The 17,642-nt window shown below is 56.4% G+C and overlaps 1 protein-coding gene across 1 annotated transcript in view; it reads right to left on the bottom strand.

The window, feature by feature from the left end:
* The window catches only part of ACSF3 (acyl-CoA synthetase family member 3), a 52,271-nt gene extending 39,053 nt beyond the window's left edge, over nucleotides 1–13,218 (bottom strand). The window contains exons 1-3 of the mRNA XM_059481437.1: nucleotides 13,172–13,218; nucleotides 10,217–10,923; nucleotides 8,683–8,838 (exon numbers count right to left, since the gene is read on the bottom strand). Of these exons, the coding sequence (XP_059337420.1) occupies nucleotides 8,683–8,838; nucleotides 10,217–10,923; nucleotides 13,172–13,178 (870 nt within the window). The 5' untranslated portion in view covers nucleotides 13,179–13,218. The remainder of the gene's footprint in view (nucleotides 1–8,682; nucleotides 8,839–10,216; nucleotides 10,924–13,171) is intronic.
* Nucleotides 13,219–17,642: the final 4,424 nt, after the last annotated feature.

Below are 17,642 nucleotides of genomic sequence, written 5' to 3'. Positions count from 1 at the left end.
CTGTCCAGTTACAGCTCCAGCTCATGAAGTCTCAACCCCTGCCTTGCTCCCTTCCCTTCACAGCTGTTTGTGCTTTTGGGGTAAGGCTGTCCTTGATTCTCAGCTGGGAAGGGATTGTTTTGTCCAACCACCCTGTGAAGAGACCCTACTAACACCTCACAGGAAGTTTCAGAGTTACGCAGCAGGCAGCAGAGAACCTGAAAAATAGAAAAGCTAAGACCCATGGCATCATTTCCCAGCCCCCTTTTTCCCCAGTATCTTTGCCATTCCAGGCAGCAGGGTGGAGAAGGATCTCTCCAAAGCCAGGGCTGGATGGATCTGCTCTCCTCAGCCTGGTGCTCCCCAGGGCCATTGCTGTGGGCAGGGAAGGACGTGTGATGGCCAGCAGGGACCAGACTGTGCCGAGGGGATTGAAGGGAAACAGATGCTCAGGGCTTGTTCAATCCTTGCTGTGTGATTTTGTTTTGCCTTCCCAAGTCCTGAGCAGCTGTGGGAGTGGAGGCAGACTTCCAGTTTGGCCATGCAGCCAGACTTTGGATCTCAAAAATCCCAAACCCATGCAAACAGAGCAAGTCTCCCTTGCACCCCAGAGTCCCCTGTCCCCACGCGCCAGCTCAACTCCTGCCTTAGATAAAATCCTGCACTGCAGCCACAGGAGCAGCTTTTCCATGTCAGTCCAGCTCACCCAGCAACAGCCCCTTCCTGAGGATAAGCAGCTGCCTCTGGATTTGTGCCACCAGCTGCTGGGGTGATCTGCTGACAGCCAAACCTCTCCACCTGCTCTGCTCCTGCTCAGCCAAATCTGGATCCTTCCCATGTGTTTTAGCAGGACTGAGCTGTGGTACAAAGCTGGCAGCTCTGAGCACTCCACGGAGCCCAAGCTGGCCGGAGGGCTTGGCACTGCCCAGCCAGCTGGAGCAGCTACTCCTGGCTTCTAACTAACTGCAGGCTTGAGAGAAGGATCTGGGAAAGCCTCGTTACCTGGCACTAATCAATCAAGCCCATGCAAGGCCACAGCTTTGTCCTGGCAGCACCCAGCACACCTCTGGGCCTGGAGCAGCACTGTCCATCCCCCCTGGGTTATCCCCTGTCACTGTCACCACGTCCATCCCTGTGCAGCACTGGGCCTGGAGCAGCACTGTCCACCCCGCCTGGGTTATCCCCTGTCACTGTCACCATGTTCATTCCCTGTGCACAGGGCACTGCCAGCCCAATGCTCTGTTTTGTTGTGCTTACCTGATACCTCCAAGTGCTTTTAAAAAGCTATGGATTTGGGAAGCAAACATGGCACTGTGTGCCAGGGCTGCCAGGCTCTGCAGCTTTCCCATGGAATATGCTCAGAAGATTGATTAGGATTCCTTTTAAGATAACCAAGGGTTAGAAACAAAAAGTTTCTCACTGCAAGAAAGCAAGAGTGGATAGAGCTTCCCACCAGCAATAAGGGCAGCAAATGCTTTGGGTCAGGGCTGTCTGTGCCAGCAGAGAAGTGGGAGACCTAATGTTCCCAAGAGCCTTCCTGTCAGCGTGACATTCCTGATTTTCCTCCCCTCCCACTGCTCTAAAGCATATCATGAGCTGACCAGTGGGATTTTGCCATCATTAAAGGAAAAAAAAAAAAAAAAGGAGAAAATGACACCAGTGGGTACAAAACAAGCACAGTAAGGCACAGCTGGGAGATTTTTCCCACGTATTTTTCCCAGGACACAGATGGTGAGTAAGGATGGTCAGTCCATACAGCAACCTTCCCAACCAGCCTCCAGACCTGCTAAGATCACCTGAAGGAAACGATGTGAGCACAGAGGAGAAAAGGCAACAACTTTTCCCTTTAGTGAGGGAGATGTGCAATGCCCCAAACCAGCCTGAAACACCAAACCCAATATCTGGGCATCTTCTCATGCAAAAGGAGAAGAAACAGTAGCAAACCCAGTTTAAACCCATGTGCTAATCCATGTAAGATCTTGGCTGATAGAAGATTTCCAAAACCAGCCAGGAGAACTACAAGCTGTAAAGGAAGCAAATATCAGCATGGATTTTTCCATCAGCCCACAAACGGATCACAGCCAGCCCGCAGTGCAGCCTCTATTGACAGACACAACAGCTCCTCTCTTCTACAAAATTATTGTGCCATTTTCTGTTGTAATTGAATCTTTTCAAACCTTTTCAACAATAACAATGCCTCTAATGCAAGGTTAACTCAGCCCTTTACTCCCCTCTTGCTCGGGGAGATGGGTCTGTGTTCAGCACTGACTGCTGCCATGTGGGAAGCACCATCGAGGAAAAGGGATGCTGGTGATTTTTGGAATGTCTGTGGGAGCAACAGCGCTGTGGCCAAAGCAGCTGCTTCTCTGGTGAGATCTGTGCCAAACAGAAGGGTGGGAAGGCTCCTGTAACTCAACAGCAGCAGCCAAGGGACTGCAGGACCACGCACACACATCCAACACCAAATTACCCCAGAAAAGCAGATGGGCACATGAGGTAGGAGAGCACCAAGGGGAGCTCTGCTCTCTCCCAGGGACTGAGGCTCCAACACTTCATGACCAATATGCAGAGAGGGAGAAACAGTCTTCTCTTCAAAGAGAAATCAGGCCCTCGGTGGCTTCGTCTCATGTTTGTTATAACCCCAAACTGCTTGTGCTCTGTGCGACTCTGGTTTTAATCATTTATTCATCAGCACAGTTTGATGGCCCCTCTGCATTCCAGGCTGAAGCTTTTAAACCCTTCCTATGCTGGAGGCATACTGAAAGGAGCAAGTGCTTTCCCTGGGACCTGGAAATATAAGTAAATATGACAGGCTCTGGTTCCATTTTTTATATTTCCCCACACACATCAAAAGCCATTACTTGGGAACAGATGCTGAGGACAGACGGCAGATCTGGGGAGATGGGAAAGAAAACCTCTAACTTTTTAAAGTCAGGTCTGTGAGAAGTGATCAAACATAATCCATTCACTAGTGACCTGCTCCTCCCTCCACCAACTCCTCTTTGAGTCTGAAATAAAATTACTCCTCTGAAGCCTCCCATTACCAGATGAAAAGACTTTCAGCCTCTCTCCAGCTGAAACTGGATGGGGGCCGCGATCCCCAACGCGCCTGGATATTGCAGCTCAGGCTCCTCTGCTCGGATTTGCTTTTCTTTTAAAAATAAACCAAAAGAGCTGCCCAGAGTGATGTTTGCAGAAGTGACAGATCCAGGGGAGAGGCTCAGTGCAGTGCACGCTTCTCCTTCCCGGAGGCAACAGTGGCTGCTGAGCCCTGGCTGTCCCTGTGCAGCCCAGCCAAGGTAGACAGCCCCAGCACCCAGCCAGCCTGGCTCACACACACAACACCAGTGACAAGGACAAAGTTTGCTCCCAGACACAGCCCAGGCCTTCAGGAGCTCAGGGCTGTGAGCACACGATGCAGCAGCACCCTGGAGCAACACCTCCCACTCATCCTGTGCCCGGCCTGCAGCTCCCTCCTACCACGGGGAAAAGGTGCCACGGGGGACAGGACACCAGGAAAGCTTGTCCTGAACCACACACCACCTCTGGGCACACAGCATTCCTGTTTCCCTAGAAAGAAGGCTCTAAACAAGATTGTTTTGATGGCTTTGAGTGTGACATTGTAAAACAGGGCATGGTTTTCAGAGGGCTTGATCCTCGGAGCACCTTAAGTCAGACACGCAGCGAGGCTGGCACTGAAACAGCAGCTCCTGGAACTGCAGGGCAGGAAATCTGCATCTTGGCATATTCATCATGGAAGGGGTTGCAGGGCACAGCCAGGGCTGTCACTGCACAGGCAGCACATCACAGCTCAAAGCTGCCCAGCAGAGCTGGACAGGCAGCACATGCCACAGCTGGGTTACCCAAAATGGAGATTTCCATCAGCTTCTCCCATCACTCAGCACTGCAAGTTTCCTCCTTCAGGTTCTTCACTACTCTTATTTCCCACTCTGCACAAGGGGCTGGAAAACCTCCCAGGATCTGCTCTTGTGTTTATCAATGCAGAGAGCTGACAGGGAACCTTGTGCCATTAGAACATCTTCCCCTTGAGGCAAGATCAGGGGTGTCCCAGGCAGAGAGAAGCTCTTCCTGTGGTTCAAGCCCAAAATGGATCCTCTTTGTCCAAAAATCACAGCAGAGGATCGTGTAAACCAGACACTGACCTCATTTGCTCCAAAATGGTGCTGTCCAAGGAGTGCCTGGTCTGGAATGGGGACACCAGTGTGTGACTGTTCACAGCAAGCACAGGGGACACTTGGCTTCCCCAGGTCTGTCCCTCCAGACTCACTGACATTTCCACAGAGCAACAGTCTCACCACAGGCTGTGCCTGAGCTGATGCAGGGAGGGAGATGGAGGGAGGCAGTCACCGGGAATGGATGCTACAGAGGGTGCTTGGTGATGCTCAGAGCCTTCCAAAAGCACCTGGCCAAGAGGAGAAGGCTCACCCTGCACTCCTTCCTTTACAGAGACATTCACCTCTTCACCTCTGTCACCAAAAGTGCACAAAATTTGCACAAACACAACACCTTTAAAATCCCTACTCCTGGACAAGAAATTCCCACTCCAGCATCTGGGACAGGCCAGCAGCAGCTGGAAATGCAAACAGACCAGTGCAGCTGGAAGAGCAAACTCAGCCTGGGAGCAGGATATGGAGGGAGGATCACACAGGCATGCTGAGGCTGCAGCTCGCTCTGGCTCCAGAGCAAGCCCTCACACTTCTCACCCTTGAAAACCAATGGAACAACAAACCAATAACACCACAGCCAGCCGTGCCCCACACAGCTGCTGGCAGCACACCCCTCGGGCTCACTGCTGCTCTCCTGCCTGCTCCACACCCACCTGTGCTGAAGTGTCCCCCCACAGCCATCCCTGCCATTCCCTACCCCAGAAGCACAGACAGGAGCACTGGATGTGCTCCCAGGGGCTCCCTGTGGAGACACTGCACCCCAAGGAGCATGAGCAGCAGGGGACTCAGTACATCATGTACGAGTCGACTAATTCTGGAAACTGAGTCTCCATTTATAAACCCTTTATTAATAAATGATTAATAGATGCAGCCATATTTTTTAATAACTTGCAATAAAAAAATGCTACGAAAAGCTTAAGCAAGACAGTCTTAACAGATGGTGCTATAAAGTGAATTATAACATGTACAGTAGCTAGTGCAGCGTAATGGATGTCCTCATTTAATAAAAAGAATCTGATTTTATGCAGCAACTTTCACGCTTGAGGCACCTCAGCAAACTTTAATGAGTTGTCGTGGCCTCAGCAGTAGCCACACGCATCAGATGCTGTTTTAGTGAGGGGAAGGATGTTGGTCAGGACACTGTGCTACTCCACAGTCCTGATTTTCAACCTTTCCTTGGACAGCTCCCAAAAACAGACGTAAAGGTCTGAAAGCTGCCACCTCCCACCCCTGCACGGCGGGGAACGACAAGCAAGCTGTGTTCTGGGGCTGGGAATGTCTTCCCAGGGAAATAAAATTAAAAAAAAAAAAAGAGCATTATTCCCACCACCAAAACCAGACTGCCATCTGTATCCACGACTATAAGGCACGCCGCAAATTATGTAATTTAATAAACACTGTAATAATAAAGTATTTATTTTGTATAATGAAGTGTTAGTGATTAGAAACCAAACACACATCGGGCGTGCTGCTGCGGTTTCTCTTGAACCTTTGCCAGTATCACTCAAGGCTAAATATGTCTGCAGCAGGTTGAGAGTAAGCTCCTCGCCTTGTTTTGATCAGCCTGTCAAGTGTTTTAGCTGCCAGTCGAGTTTCTTTATATCACACTATAATTGGCTGCTTTCTCAAGGTGCAGCCAAGGAAAAAAAGCACACAGCAAAACTCGGGCTCCTCTGGCAAAATCCTCCACTGCTGCTTTGCTGCAAGCTGATTGCAGTAGCAAAGGGCACTTTGTAAACAGCTGGTGAAAATAGAGTGGAACTGAAAGGCAGCTTGCAATACACTCCAGGAGAAAGCCTTATTTACCCTCCCGTGCTCGCTTTGGAGTGTCGATCAAACCACTCGCGGCTCCCACGGGAGGCCCTCGGAAAAATAACGGGAATGAAAGAAAGCAGAGCAGCAAATGCCGTCCCCCAGAGCCCCGGGAGCCGGTGCCCGCCGCCCTCCGTGCCCAAGTTCAGCTGCAGGGGAAGCGGCCGCCCCCGGGCTGTCCCTGGTGCCGCATCTGGGGAGAGCTTTGATCAGAGCAGGCAGGAGGGGGTCCCGCTCCGCCATCCCCATCCCATCCCTCAACGTCAGCTCATCGATCCGCAGACGTGGGGAGGGAGCAGGGGAGAAGGCAGGGGTGCGAGGGAGCATCAATCACCGCGGCACAGGACGTGGAGCACCGCGCCCTCCAGAGGCCCCGCTCCAGCCTCTTCGCGGCACCTCCAGCACAGCCCTGCTGCACCCCGGCCTTTGGGGTCACCCTAACGCCCTCAGCGGCACCTCCAGCACAGCCCTGCTGCACCCCGGGGTTTTGGGGTCACCCTAACGCCCTCAGCGGCACCTCCTGCACAGCCCTGCTGCACCCCGGCCTTTGGGGTCACCCTAACGCCCTCAGCGGCACCTCCAGCACAGCCCTGCTGTGCCCCGGCCTTTGGGGTCACCCTAACGCCCTCAGCGGCACCTCCTGCACAGCCCTGCTGCACCCCGGCCTTTGGGGTCACCCTAACGCCCTCAGCGGCACCTCCAGCACAGCCCTGCTGTGCCCCGGCCTTTGGGGTCACCCTAACGCCCTCAGCGGCACCTCCTGCACAGCCCTGCTGCACCCCGGCCTTTGGGGTCACCCTAACGCCCTCAGCGGCACCTCCAGCACAGCCCTGCTGTGCCCCGGCCTTTGGGGTCACCCTAACGCCCTCAGCGGCACCTCCAGCACAGCCCTGCTGCACCCCGGGGTTTTGGGGTCACCCTAACGCCCTCAGCGGCACCTCCAGCACAGCCCTGCTGCACCCCGGGGTTTTGGGGTCACCCTAACGCCCTCAGCGGCACCTCCAGCACAGCCCTGCTGTGCCCCGGCCTTTGGGGTCACCCTAACGCCCTCAGCGGCACCTCCTGCACAGTCCTGCTGCCCCCCGAGCCTTTGGGGTCACCCTAACGCCCTCAGCGGCACCTCCAGAACAGCCCCGCTGCACCCTGGCTTTTGGGGTCACCCTAACGCTGGGGAGACAAATCTGGCAGCAATCACTGGGTGAAAGCACAGGTTATGGCAGCTAGGGATGGTCCTGCCCTCTACCACAGCATCCTGCCAATTTACTCTGGAAGTGCACAGCTGCCCTGCTAAGATTCAGGGGCTGTACCCCCAGAAAGGATCCGTGCTCAGGTGTCAGAGCCCCCTGACAGAAAAGGGAAGTGTGCATTTTCTGTGGCTGCTGCTCTGAGAAGCAGAAATGAGCTGTGAAGGATCACCCGGCCCTGCGGTGGCTCCGGGCCCGCCCTCACCTGGCAGCAGCACAGCCAGAGGCTCCCAGGTGTATCCCACACCTGTGCACTTTGTCCTTGCCATGGGACAAGCCTTCCCACACGTGGATAGCACACACAGGGAGAACAGCCCGGGCAGTCACCCAGCACGGGCTCCTTTGGCTTTCCCAGGGAACCCTGCAGTGATAACACACCTCTGCTTCCTTTCTGCTCTGAGCAGCAGCAGCACCTGAAAACCCAACTGTCCCTTAGCAGTGACACTGCAGACACCACCCAGGACACTGGGAGATGTGGATGGACAGTGCTGCATCCCAGGGGCTGGGAAATGTAGAACCTGTTCCACCTTGACTGCTGCCTGTCCCTTCCCCTCTCCCCACGGTGTGCCACTGCTGCAGGGAACAAAGGAGCAGCAGAACACTGCCACTGGTGTTTCCTGGCTCAGATAGAAAAAACACTTTAACAGCATCATTCCAATAAGGTTTCCCTCCTGCCACTTTTCCTAAAAGCTGCAAGAAGGTCTGGATCTGGAAACTCACTTTCACATCACTGAGTCCAACCTGACAGCTCTGTTAACTCTTTTTGCTCCACAGAGGAAGAGCCACCTTTCCATGTAAGGGAGGAAAACCAGGATTTCCCTTACCTGGGCTGCAAAAAACTCAAAAGGCTGTGTTCTGTCATTAATGCAACACAAAACACTAAGGATGTAGGACTGGAAGGGGAAAATTTGGAAGGGGCTGCCCAGGAAGGTGGTGGAAGCCCTACCCCTGGAGATGTCCAAGGAATGACTGGACATGGCACTCAGTGCTCTCAGCTGGGTGACAAAGTGGGGATTGGTCACAGGATGGACTTGGTGACCTTGGAGGTCTTTTCCAGCCTCAGTGTTTTGTGGATTCTGGGAAATGCAAGTCACTAAAGAATTCACCAAGCAGCACACCACTAACACCCAAGAGAAAAAACAGTATTTCCACCATTCCTGGCAGTAAAAAAAAAAAATCCACAACCCCAATTCTGGATGGACACACTCTCAGTGGGCACAGAAGGGTCCAGCCACCCCCAGGCTGGGAGGGCAGAGCAGCATTCCCATCCCAACATCACACTCACACGAGCTGCACGCTCTGGAAGAGCACATATACCCCGGGCTGAGCACCCCAGCAATTCCCTTTGCTGGGAACCTCCCACAGGCAGTGCCTGAAGGGCTGGAACTCCTCAGGAACCCCTTCCCAGAGCTGCTGGGAGCGCAGTCCGGGTGCTGCTGCCGTGGCTCCCCTGGGCTCACCGTGTGCGCGCTGAATTCCGGGAACATGACGCACGTGGCTCCCACCCACAGCGGGCACTGCAGCTTGTTGATCACCCCGTGGACGTGGTGCAGAGGCAGCACGTGCAGGATCACATCCTCCTTCTTCCACTCCCACTTCTCAACCAGCCCCGTGGTCTGAGGAGAAAACAAACAGCACGGCCTTAGGGCAGGAGGGAAGATTTTCCCGAGGTATTCCCAAGTCATTCAATCTCCAAATTCCCTGGCAGGAATGCCAAGCCTGGGCATAAAATCTTTCCTTCAGGATCAGCAGGAGAAAAATTCCCACCACAACAGCAGAACACAAGAGGAACACCTTCAGCATGCTGACAGGATGGGTCTTTAAATCAGCAAAGCCCTTCCTCGTCACTGAGAAATATCAACAGTGATTTTAAATTTTAAGTAGGACATACAAAAATATTAATCTACTGCTGCACATGCAGATTTGGCAGAAATAGTAATCAAAAAGCTAATTTTCCCAGAATTCTGTTGCCATAGTTAGGACACTGATGACATCAGGCTTTTAGCACCTGTAAGGGATAATCAGTAGGAGCAGGAAATTGCTGATAAACAGAAAGTAGGTTTCATGTTAGTAAAAATTATGAGAGAATCAAGCTTCCAAAACACTCTGCTCTGAAGGGATAATTATCTGAAGGGATAATTATCAGGTTTCTGGGTCAACAATGCCCTTCAGAGCCCAGTGCTGGCAACTGCAAAGCTTATTTCCAGCCACCTAAAAATAAGAAAAGCATCTGAGCAGTGGAATTTGCTTGTGTCTCACAGGAGCCCTCATCCACAGGGCAGGGAACAGCTTTCAGGCTTCCTGCAGGGCAGCACAAAGGATGGGGACTGCTCAGGCCACCCCCCAAATAATCAGCATGTTTGTGAGGGAACAGATTCTTTGCCCAATATAGCCAAGGCCTGGCTCCATCCATCAAGGCTTTCATTCCTGTTGGGACCCTGCAGGATCTGAGCACCCCGAGCAGCTCTCAGGGCACCCTGCATTCCCTGCCCTCCTTCCCTAATGGCAGCAGGCTGGCAGTTGCAGGCACTGATAACCAAGTGGTGAGGCAGTCAGCAGGCTTATTCAAACTTTTAATTCCTTTTGGCTCCGAGAGCTAATGGATTTTTTTGCCTTGGGGATACAGAGCTGAATAATGCACAGGCTTCACACAGCACTGGGCTGGGCTAAGATATTTTCCAATTAGGAGCAAAGATTCTCCCCTAGTCGGAGGGCAGAAAAGCAAACTGCAAAGAAATCAGGTTTTTTTACAACAGGTTTCATCCATTCTGCTTTCCAGGAAAGCAGGGAGGAGAATCCACCTGCCCTGCCAAGGCTGAGAGCCTCACACCCTGCTGTGTGCTCACCTTCCCAGCGTGGAGGATTCCAGAGCTGCAGCCCCACAGCTCTCAGCAGGAATTTGGCAATGGAAAGGTGTTTGCAACCCCAAATCCCCTCCAGATCCCAAGGCTTTGTACCTTGGCAGGAGCCTGGCAGGGGGGCAGCAGCACTCACCACAGCCTGCACGTTCTCGTGGGTGCTGAGCACACCCTTGGGCCTCCCCGTGGTCCCGCTGGTGTAGATGATCATGGCTCCTCTGTCCTTCCACGAGGAACAGCTCGGCAAGGGCCCCTCCTCCGTGGCTGCAGCGGATCCACCAGCCCCAGAGCTGGGAAGGGGCAGCACAGGGACTCCCAGTTTCTGGGCACTGGGGGTTATTTTGCCCAGGAACTCCTCGGCTGCGATGAGCAGGGCGCTCTGGGAGTCCTGGATCACGTACTCCAGCTCGGGCAGCGGGTGCTTCCTGTACAGGGGCACCGCTATGGCCCCGCTCATCCACGCAGCCCACTGGGCCACCACGTAGGAGGCATCGTTGGGGCACAGGAAGGAGATCCTCTCCTCCTTCAGGTCCCTGCTGGGGCACTGCAGGACGCTGCAGATCTCCCGGGACAGGCGGAGGCTGCGGCTCAGCAGGTCCCTGTACGTGTGCTCCCCGTTCCGGTCCACGATGGCCACTTTGTCCCCAAACGCCGGGGCTCTGGTGAACACGGGGGTGATGTCACTGCTGCAGGGGGCCCAGGCTGTGTGCAGAGCCCTGTGGGGACAGCCAGCCCTGCTCCCATGCCGTGGGCAGCGGGACAGGGCCCGCAGGAGGCGGCGGAGGGGCCGGCAGCGCTGGGGGCAGAGCAGGGGGAGCAGCATCCTGCCGGGCTGGAGCGACTCTGCAGAGAGCAATGATGGCACATCAGCAGGGCAGGGATTGCCCAGGGGGTTATTCCCACCCAGGCAAAGTGGCAGCCCTCATCTGAATAATATCCACTGTATTATTTATGTCCCTGCCTCAGAGTGCCACATCCTGGGTGGCCTGAGCATCCCTGGGTCCTGGCACGATGGAACAGGAGCAGAGATCCTTCCCTGCACAGCCCCCTGCCAGCTCATTTCAATGATGAACCAGCTTTCACAGAATCCCAGAATGGTTTGGCTTGGAAGGGACCTCAAAGCCCACCCAGTTCCACCCCCTGACACCTTCCCAGTGTCCCAGGCTGCTGGCAGGCAGGGGGTGAAATGAGAGGGGCTTTAAGGTCCTTTCCAAGCTGAGCCATTCCACGATTCTGTGAAGAATCCTAAACCCCTTGGTACAGCCTGGCACACCCCCTCCATACAGCAACAGAGAGCAGAGAGGAGAGCACAGGGCTGTGGCAGGAGAGAGAGGGAGGGATTTGCTGCACAGAATCCAATCAGCACCAAAACATCCAGAGGGGTTCCATGACAAGAGGAGGCAGCCAAAGACTGACAAGCTCTCACTCTCCGAGAGCGTCCGCGACACTTCCCTGACGCCGCCAATAACAACCTGATCTCCCCTGTTATTTTTGATAAATGCCTATTAGTGCAGCAGCTCAGCTCCAAGAGCCTCCCAGCCCAGCTCCCCAGTGTGGGGAGGAGCTGGCACAAAGGGGAGCCAGCCCAGCAGCCCCCCAGGGCAGAGCTGACCAGGGCTGCCCCGGCTCAGGCTGCACAAACTGCACGCACAGTTCATTTTCCGTGAGCGCTGCGGTCGCTCCCCTGCGCCTTCGGAGCATTTCCCCACCCAGACACTGGCCCTGCTCACATCTTCTTTTGCAAATCGACCTCAATTTCTGCTTCTGCAAAACAAGCAGGTGATTTAGGGTGGAAACATCTGGGGGAGCAGAGAGGCTGCAGCCCCAGAGCGGGTGAGCGTGGGAACTCCCGACGTTTGTCACCGGCATGGAAAAAAACAAAGCAGCTCAAGGCAGAGCTCATGTGATGTCTCTGCATTGCTCTGGAGAGCCTGAAATGCAAAAACCTGGCCTAGTTCTCACCCTAAAGTGAAGCTGTGGCCATGGCAAGGTGTCAGTGCCCTGAGCATGATGAGGAGCATGAACTGGAAGCTGGTTTTGCGTGGGACCAGTGTGGCCGATGCTCTCACTGTTCCTCCAGCTCCTTCCAAAAATCAAATTACCCCGTTCCACCAGTCTGTGTTTAATGGAGCAATCCACAGCAGCACCTCCAGAAGGCCTGGGAATGCTGAGTGTTCCAGAGCTGGGCTGCAGATTTACCCCATTTACACATGGGGTAAATCCAGGGGCTGTTTGCCATCCCCTCCTGCTGCTCAGGGATCACTGGTGCCACAAACTCCAGCACAGCATACCTGGAAACAAGACCTGTCCCTGGATCCCTGGGAAGGTGAGGGCAGGGCAGAGATGCGGCTCTGCTGCCTTGGAAGGGAAGGTTCAAATCCCCTGGAAGGGAAAATCCAAGCCCTCCTCCTCCTCCTCCTAAGGCTGAAGATCTCAAAGCAGCTGGAGGGCTCTCCCCAGCTCCCAGCACAACAAAACCCATGCAAACTGGGAGCTGACCCACTGCACAGCCCTCTGCACTTTCTGAGCACAAAGGGCATAAAATGCATTTCCTGGAGGAGAATGATCTTTGGAGCTACTCTGAGCTGCTCCAAGGTGAGTTATTACAGGAATAATCATGGCTCCAGCCGTGACTGGGTAGCTGCCAGGGTGAGCCTGTCCTGCAGGACTCCACCCTTGCCTCATTTACAGGCACGGGAGCACAAAAGGATTCCTGGCTGTTTCTACAACAGAGATAAAATACTGCATTCTTAGAAAATCACAAAAATTACTTTATTAGAAAATCATGAAGTAACTAAGGGACTTGGGAAAGGCATCAAATAATGCCCGAGATGCTGACTGTTCTTCCCTTCTAACAAAACAAAAAACAGGGAAAGGTTTGGATTGGAAGGGACTTTAAAGCCCATCCAGTGCCACCTCCCACTGTCCCAGGGGCTCCCAGCCCTGTCCAGCCTGGCCTTGGGCACTGCCAGCGATCCAGGGGCAGCCACAGCTGCTCTGGGCACCTGTGCCAGGGCCTGCCCACCCTCAGGGCTTTATTCTCCTCTCACTCCGGAGCGGATTTCCCCCCTGCAGCTCTCAGCCAACTCACGGCACATCCCGGAGCAGGAACGGGCACAAACCGCGCGGAGCTGCCGAGGAACCGGGGCCGCCCCGCCGCAGGCCCCGCAGCCAGCGGCTCCCGCGGGGAACGAGGGCCCGGTCCGAGCGCAGCGGGCCGAGGGCAGCGGGCCCCGGCTCGTCCCGGCTCTGGGCCATCCCGGGGCCATCCCGGGGCCATCCCGGCCCCGCCGCCTCCCGCAGCCCCGTGGGGCCTCACCTGCCGCCGGGGGACCGCTCCGGCCGCGCACAGCTCCGGCGGGAACGCGGCGCCGCGACTCGAAGGTTCCGCGCACGAACGTTCCGCCAGGCCGTGCCTCATTTGTGGGGGTTTGGCCCCAAAACGCCCACGGGGGGCGGGGCCGGGACTCCGCGGGGCTGACTGTGCCTGCAGCCCCCGGAGTGTCACCCTCGGATGGCACGGCGGGCGGGTGTGGAGCTCCAGCTGTGCCCCGCGGGCCCGGGGCCATGGGCCTGCTCTGGGGGATGTGGGGGTGTGGGCAGGGGACAGGCATGGCCTGGGCTCGGGTAACACTCACACATGGGCATCCCAGAGGGGCACAGAGATCCCAGAGATGCACAGGCACCCAGGGGACACACAGCCACCCTGGGGACACACAGCCATGCGGGGCCGCACGGAGGTCCTGTGGTGGCACACGGCACATGGCACACGGCACATGGCACACCGAGCCAAGCTGCCCGGCTGTGCCCAGCGGGCCGTGAAGCGGCACGGCCGCGGTGACCCCCACCCACCCCCCAGGTGTGTTTCCACCGGGGCTGGGAGCGGAAACAGGGCCGGGATCCCAGCGCTGGGGGAGGCACCCAACGCTCCTGTACCCAACAATGCTGCACCCAGTGATCCTGCACCCAACCATCCTGCACCCAGTGATCCTGCACCCAACAATGCTGCACCCAGTGATCCTGCACCCAACAATCCTGCACCCAGTGATCCTGCACCCAACAATCCTGTACCCAGTGATCCTGCACCCAACGCTCCTGTACCCAACCATCCTGCACCCAGTGATCCTGCACCCAACAATCCTGCACCCAGTGATCCTGCACCCAACCATCCTGCACCCAGTGATCCTGCACCCAACGCTCCTGTACCCAACCATCCTGCACCCAGTGATCCTGCACCCAGTGATCCTGCACCCAACAATCCTGTACCCAACAAAGCTGCACCCAACAATGCTGCACCCAACGCTCCTGCACTCAATGTTCCTGCACCCAACACCTGTACCCAACAATCCTGCACCCAGTGCTCCTGCACCCAACAATGCTGCACCCAACAATCCTGCACCCAACGCCTGCGCCCAACAATCCTGCATGGCTCCCTCCTCATGGCACAGCTCTCCATGGCATGACTCCCTGCTCATGGCACAGCTCCCTCTTCATGGCATGGCTCTCTATGGCACAGCTCTCCATGGCACAGCTCTCCATGGCACAGCTCTCCATGGCACAGGTCCCTGCTCATGACACAACTCCCTCCTCATGGCAAGACTCTCCATGGCACAGCTCCCCAAGTCACTGCTTTCAATGGCACAGCTCTCCATGGCACAGCTCCCCATGGCACAGCTCCCCATGGCACAGCTCCCCATGGCACAGCTCTCCTCACAGGGTTGAGCCCCCTCCCTGGAGTGTGTGCCCATGGGGAGGTCTCTGGTGCCAACCCCCCCGTGGTGGCACACAGACTGGCAGGGACAGCGGGCACAGAGCTGGGGACAGCACTGGGACATCCAAGGATGAGCCAGGAGTGGCCCCTCCAGCCAGGACCCTCTCCGTGGAGGGGACAGGGCCGTGCCCCCCCCGAGGGCGGCAGGGCCAGCTGGCCGGGACGTCACACACAGCTGATGTCACCCCAGCCACCCTGTGCCACCCCAGCCCAGCACCTGGTGCCAGCGGCCATCTGGAGCCAGCCATGTCCCCAGGGACAGTGCTGAGGGAAGGGAAGGGAAGGGAAGGGAAGGGAAGGGAAGGGAAGGGAAGGGAAGGGAAGGGAAGGGAAGGGAAGGGAAGGGAAGGGAAGGGAAGGGAAGGGAAGGGAAGGGAAGGGAAGGGAAGGGAAGGGAAGGGAAGGGAAGGGAAGGGAAGGGAAGGGAAGGGAAGGGAAGGGAAGGGAAGGGAAGGGAAGGGAAGGGAAGGGAAGGGAAGGGAAGGGAAGGGAAGGGAAGGGAAGGGAAGGGAAGGGAAGGGAAGGGAAGGGCCCTCACAGCTGACCCAGCCCCAGTCCCCAGGGCTGTCCCCAAGCTGCCACCGCGGCTTCCCGGGTCCCTCCCAGCCAAGTGTGAGCCCGCAGCCCCAGAGGACGGGAGGGTTTTGTGCCTGCCCTCCTCACCCTGCTCAGCTCGGTGGTTAATTATGCAGCCAGAGAAAGCTTTCATTGCGCTGGAGTTTACTTGTGGCGCATCCGTATTTATTAAAGTAAAAAAAAAAAGGGAAGTAATTACTGGGGTGGTGTAAACAGCACAAACACTGCGGGGTGAGGGAATGCTCAGGGTGACAGAGAGTTCATCCCAGTGCTGTGGGATGGGATAATGGGATGGGATGGGATGGGATAATGGGATAATGGGATGGGATGGGATGGGATGGGATGGGATGGGATGGGATGGGATGGGATGGGATGGAGGCACTGGCAGCTTCCACTGTGGCACTGCTTGGAGTGAGGATGCAGCACAGCAAGGTGGGAGCCTGTTCATCCCACTGGGACACCCCAAAACCATGGAAGTGTGTCCCTATCCCCATCCTGCCCCCGCCCTGTGAGGGACAGAGCCAGAGCAGTGCTGGGGGTCCCCATCCCAGCAGGATGTTGTAAACAAGGGGCAGTGAAACGTTTGATCTCCCTCCATCTGCTGGCCCCTAATCCCCACCGAGGCCCTGGTGCCTTCCCAGCCTCCCTCAGCTGCTCCCTGCCAGGCTGTGAAGGTCACCAGGGGCTGCTGGCCCTGTCCCCTGCCACAGCCACGGGGGATCAGCATCACCCGATGCCACCAGGCCCCTATGGTGGCAGAAAGCAGATGGAGTGTCGCCAGTTCGGGTTTAAGCCTGTGCTGCTGCTGCTCCCGTGGCAGGGACAGGCTCTCCCTGTGTTTTCCCCCGCGTTTCAGAGCTCCCTCCTTGCCTGCATCCCTCCCGGCAGGAGCATCCTGGAGCATCCCCGAGCCGCTGCAGGGCCGCTGTGTCCCCAGGGCCCTGCAGGGGACACGATTGCCATGGGGACTCCCCGGGGACCGGAGCAGCTCGCAGTGAAGTGCAGCCCTAAGTGGCTCCTGCGTCACGTGAAGAGGATAAGTGCAAAATGGCCCTATTATGATAATTGCCCGGAATGATGATTGATGGAGATTAGCTGCTTATCTGAGGAAATGGCAGGCACACGTGTGACACGGGCAGGCCGGGACAGCCACCGGGGCACGGGGGCACGGGGCACGTCGGGATGGCACAAACATCACTGCCATCCCAGGAGATGCCACATCCCCGGGCTGGGATGTGCCAGAGGCACCGGGAAAGTGTGGCAGGAGGATGGGAAGGGCCAGTGGGACCCACTCACACCCCATCCTGCCATGGAGGGCTCCTGGCTCCTCCTGCCAGCTTCATAAAGACATGGAGACTGATCAGGGGCAAAGATTCCATAAAGACATCCCTGGTCAGGAGCAAAGACTCCATAAAGACATCCCTGATCAGGGGCAAAGATTCCATAAAGACATGGAGACTGATCAGGGGCAAAGATTCCATAAAGACATCCCTGATCAGAGGCAAAGATTCCATAAAGACATCCTTGATCAGGGGCAAGGCTGTTAGCCAGGGACGGCCGCTGCTCTTTGCGTGCTCCTGGTGCCTGCCCCAGTGAATGTGGCTCCCAGTAAATGATTCATTTCGGGAGAAACTGAGTAGGAGCTGTTCCTTGTCTCCTCCTGGCAATTCCCACCCCATTCCCTTGGCCTTAAGGCCCTCTAAAGGCACTGGCACCAGGAGCAGCCACACTGCACTGGAGGCACAAGCCACATGCCCACTTCTACCTCCAAAAGGACACCCAAACCAGGAGCTTTGGGAGGAAGAGCTGTGAAAGCAGGGCTGGCTGCCACGCCGATGGCTGGCCAGGATGGAGCCATGGCATGACTGAGCCACTGGGGCCAGGATTTGGCACGAGCTGGGGATGCTCCGTTGCACGAGGCTGGGATGGCCGTGCCAGGCGGCACACGGCCAGAGGGCACCCCAAAACCCCCACCCATCACCACAAGTCCCTCCTCCGCTCTCCCCTTCCCAATTTCCCGGGCCCCCCTGTGCAGCAGACGGATGCTGGGTAAGAGGTGTGTCTGTGGGAGCCGTGCTCGCCACGCAGCGTCGCTGGGCTGTGCCGGCTCCTGCCATCCCTGCCATCCCTGCCATCCCTGCCATCCCTGCCACCCCTGCCATCCCTGCCAACCCTGCCATCCCTGCCATCCCTGCCATGGCTTCCCCACCGGGCT

The sequence above is a fragment of the Ammospiza nelsoni genome, chromosome 13 (genome assembly GCF_027579445.1).
Source record: "Ammospiza nelsoni isolate bAmmNel1 chromosome 13, bAmmNel1.pri, whole genome shotgun sequence".
Lineage (NCBI taxonomy): Eukaryota > Metazoa > Chordata > Aves > Passeriformes > Passerellidae > Ammospiza > Ammospiza nelsoni.
The sequence above is the reverse complement of the archived record's forward strand: the minus strand, read 5'-3'. Positions and strand labels throughout refer to the sequence as shown.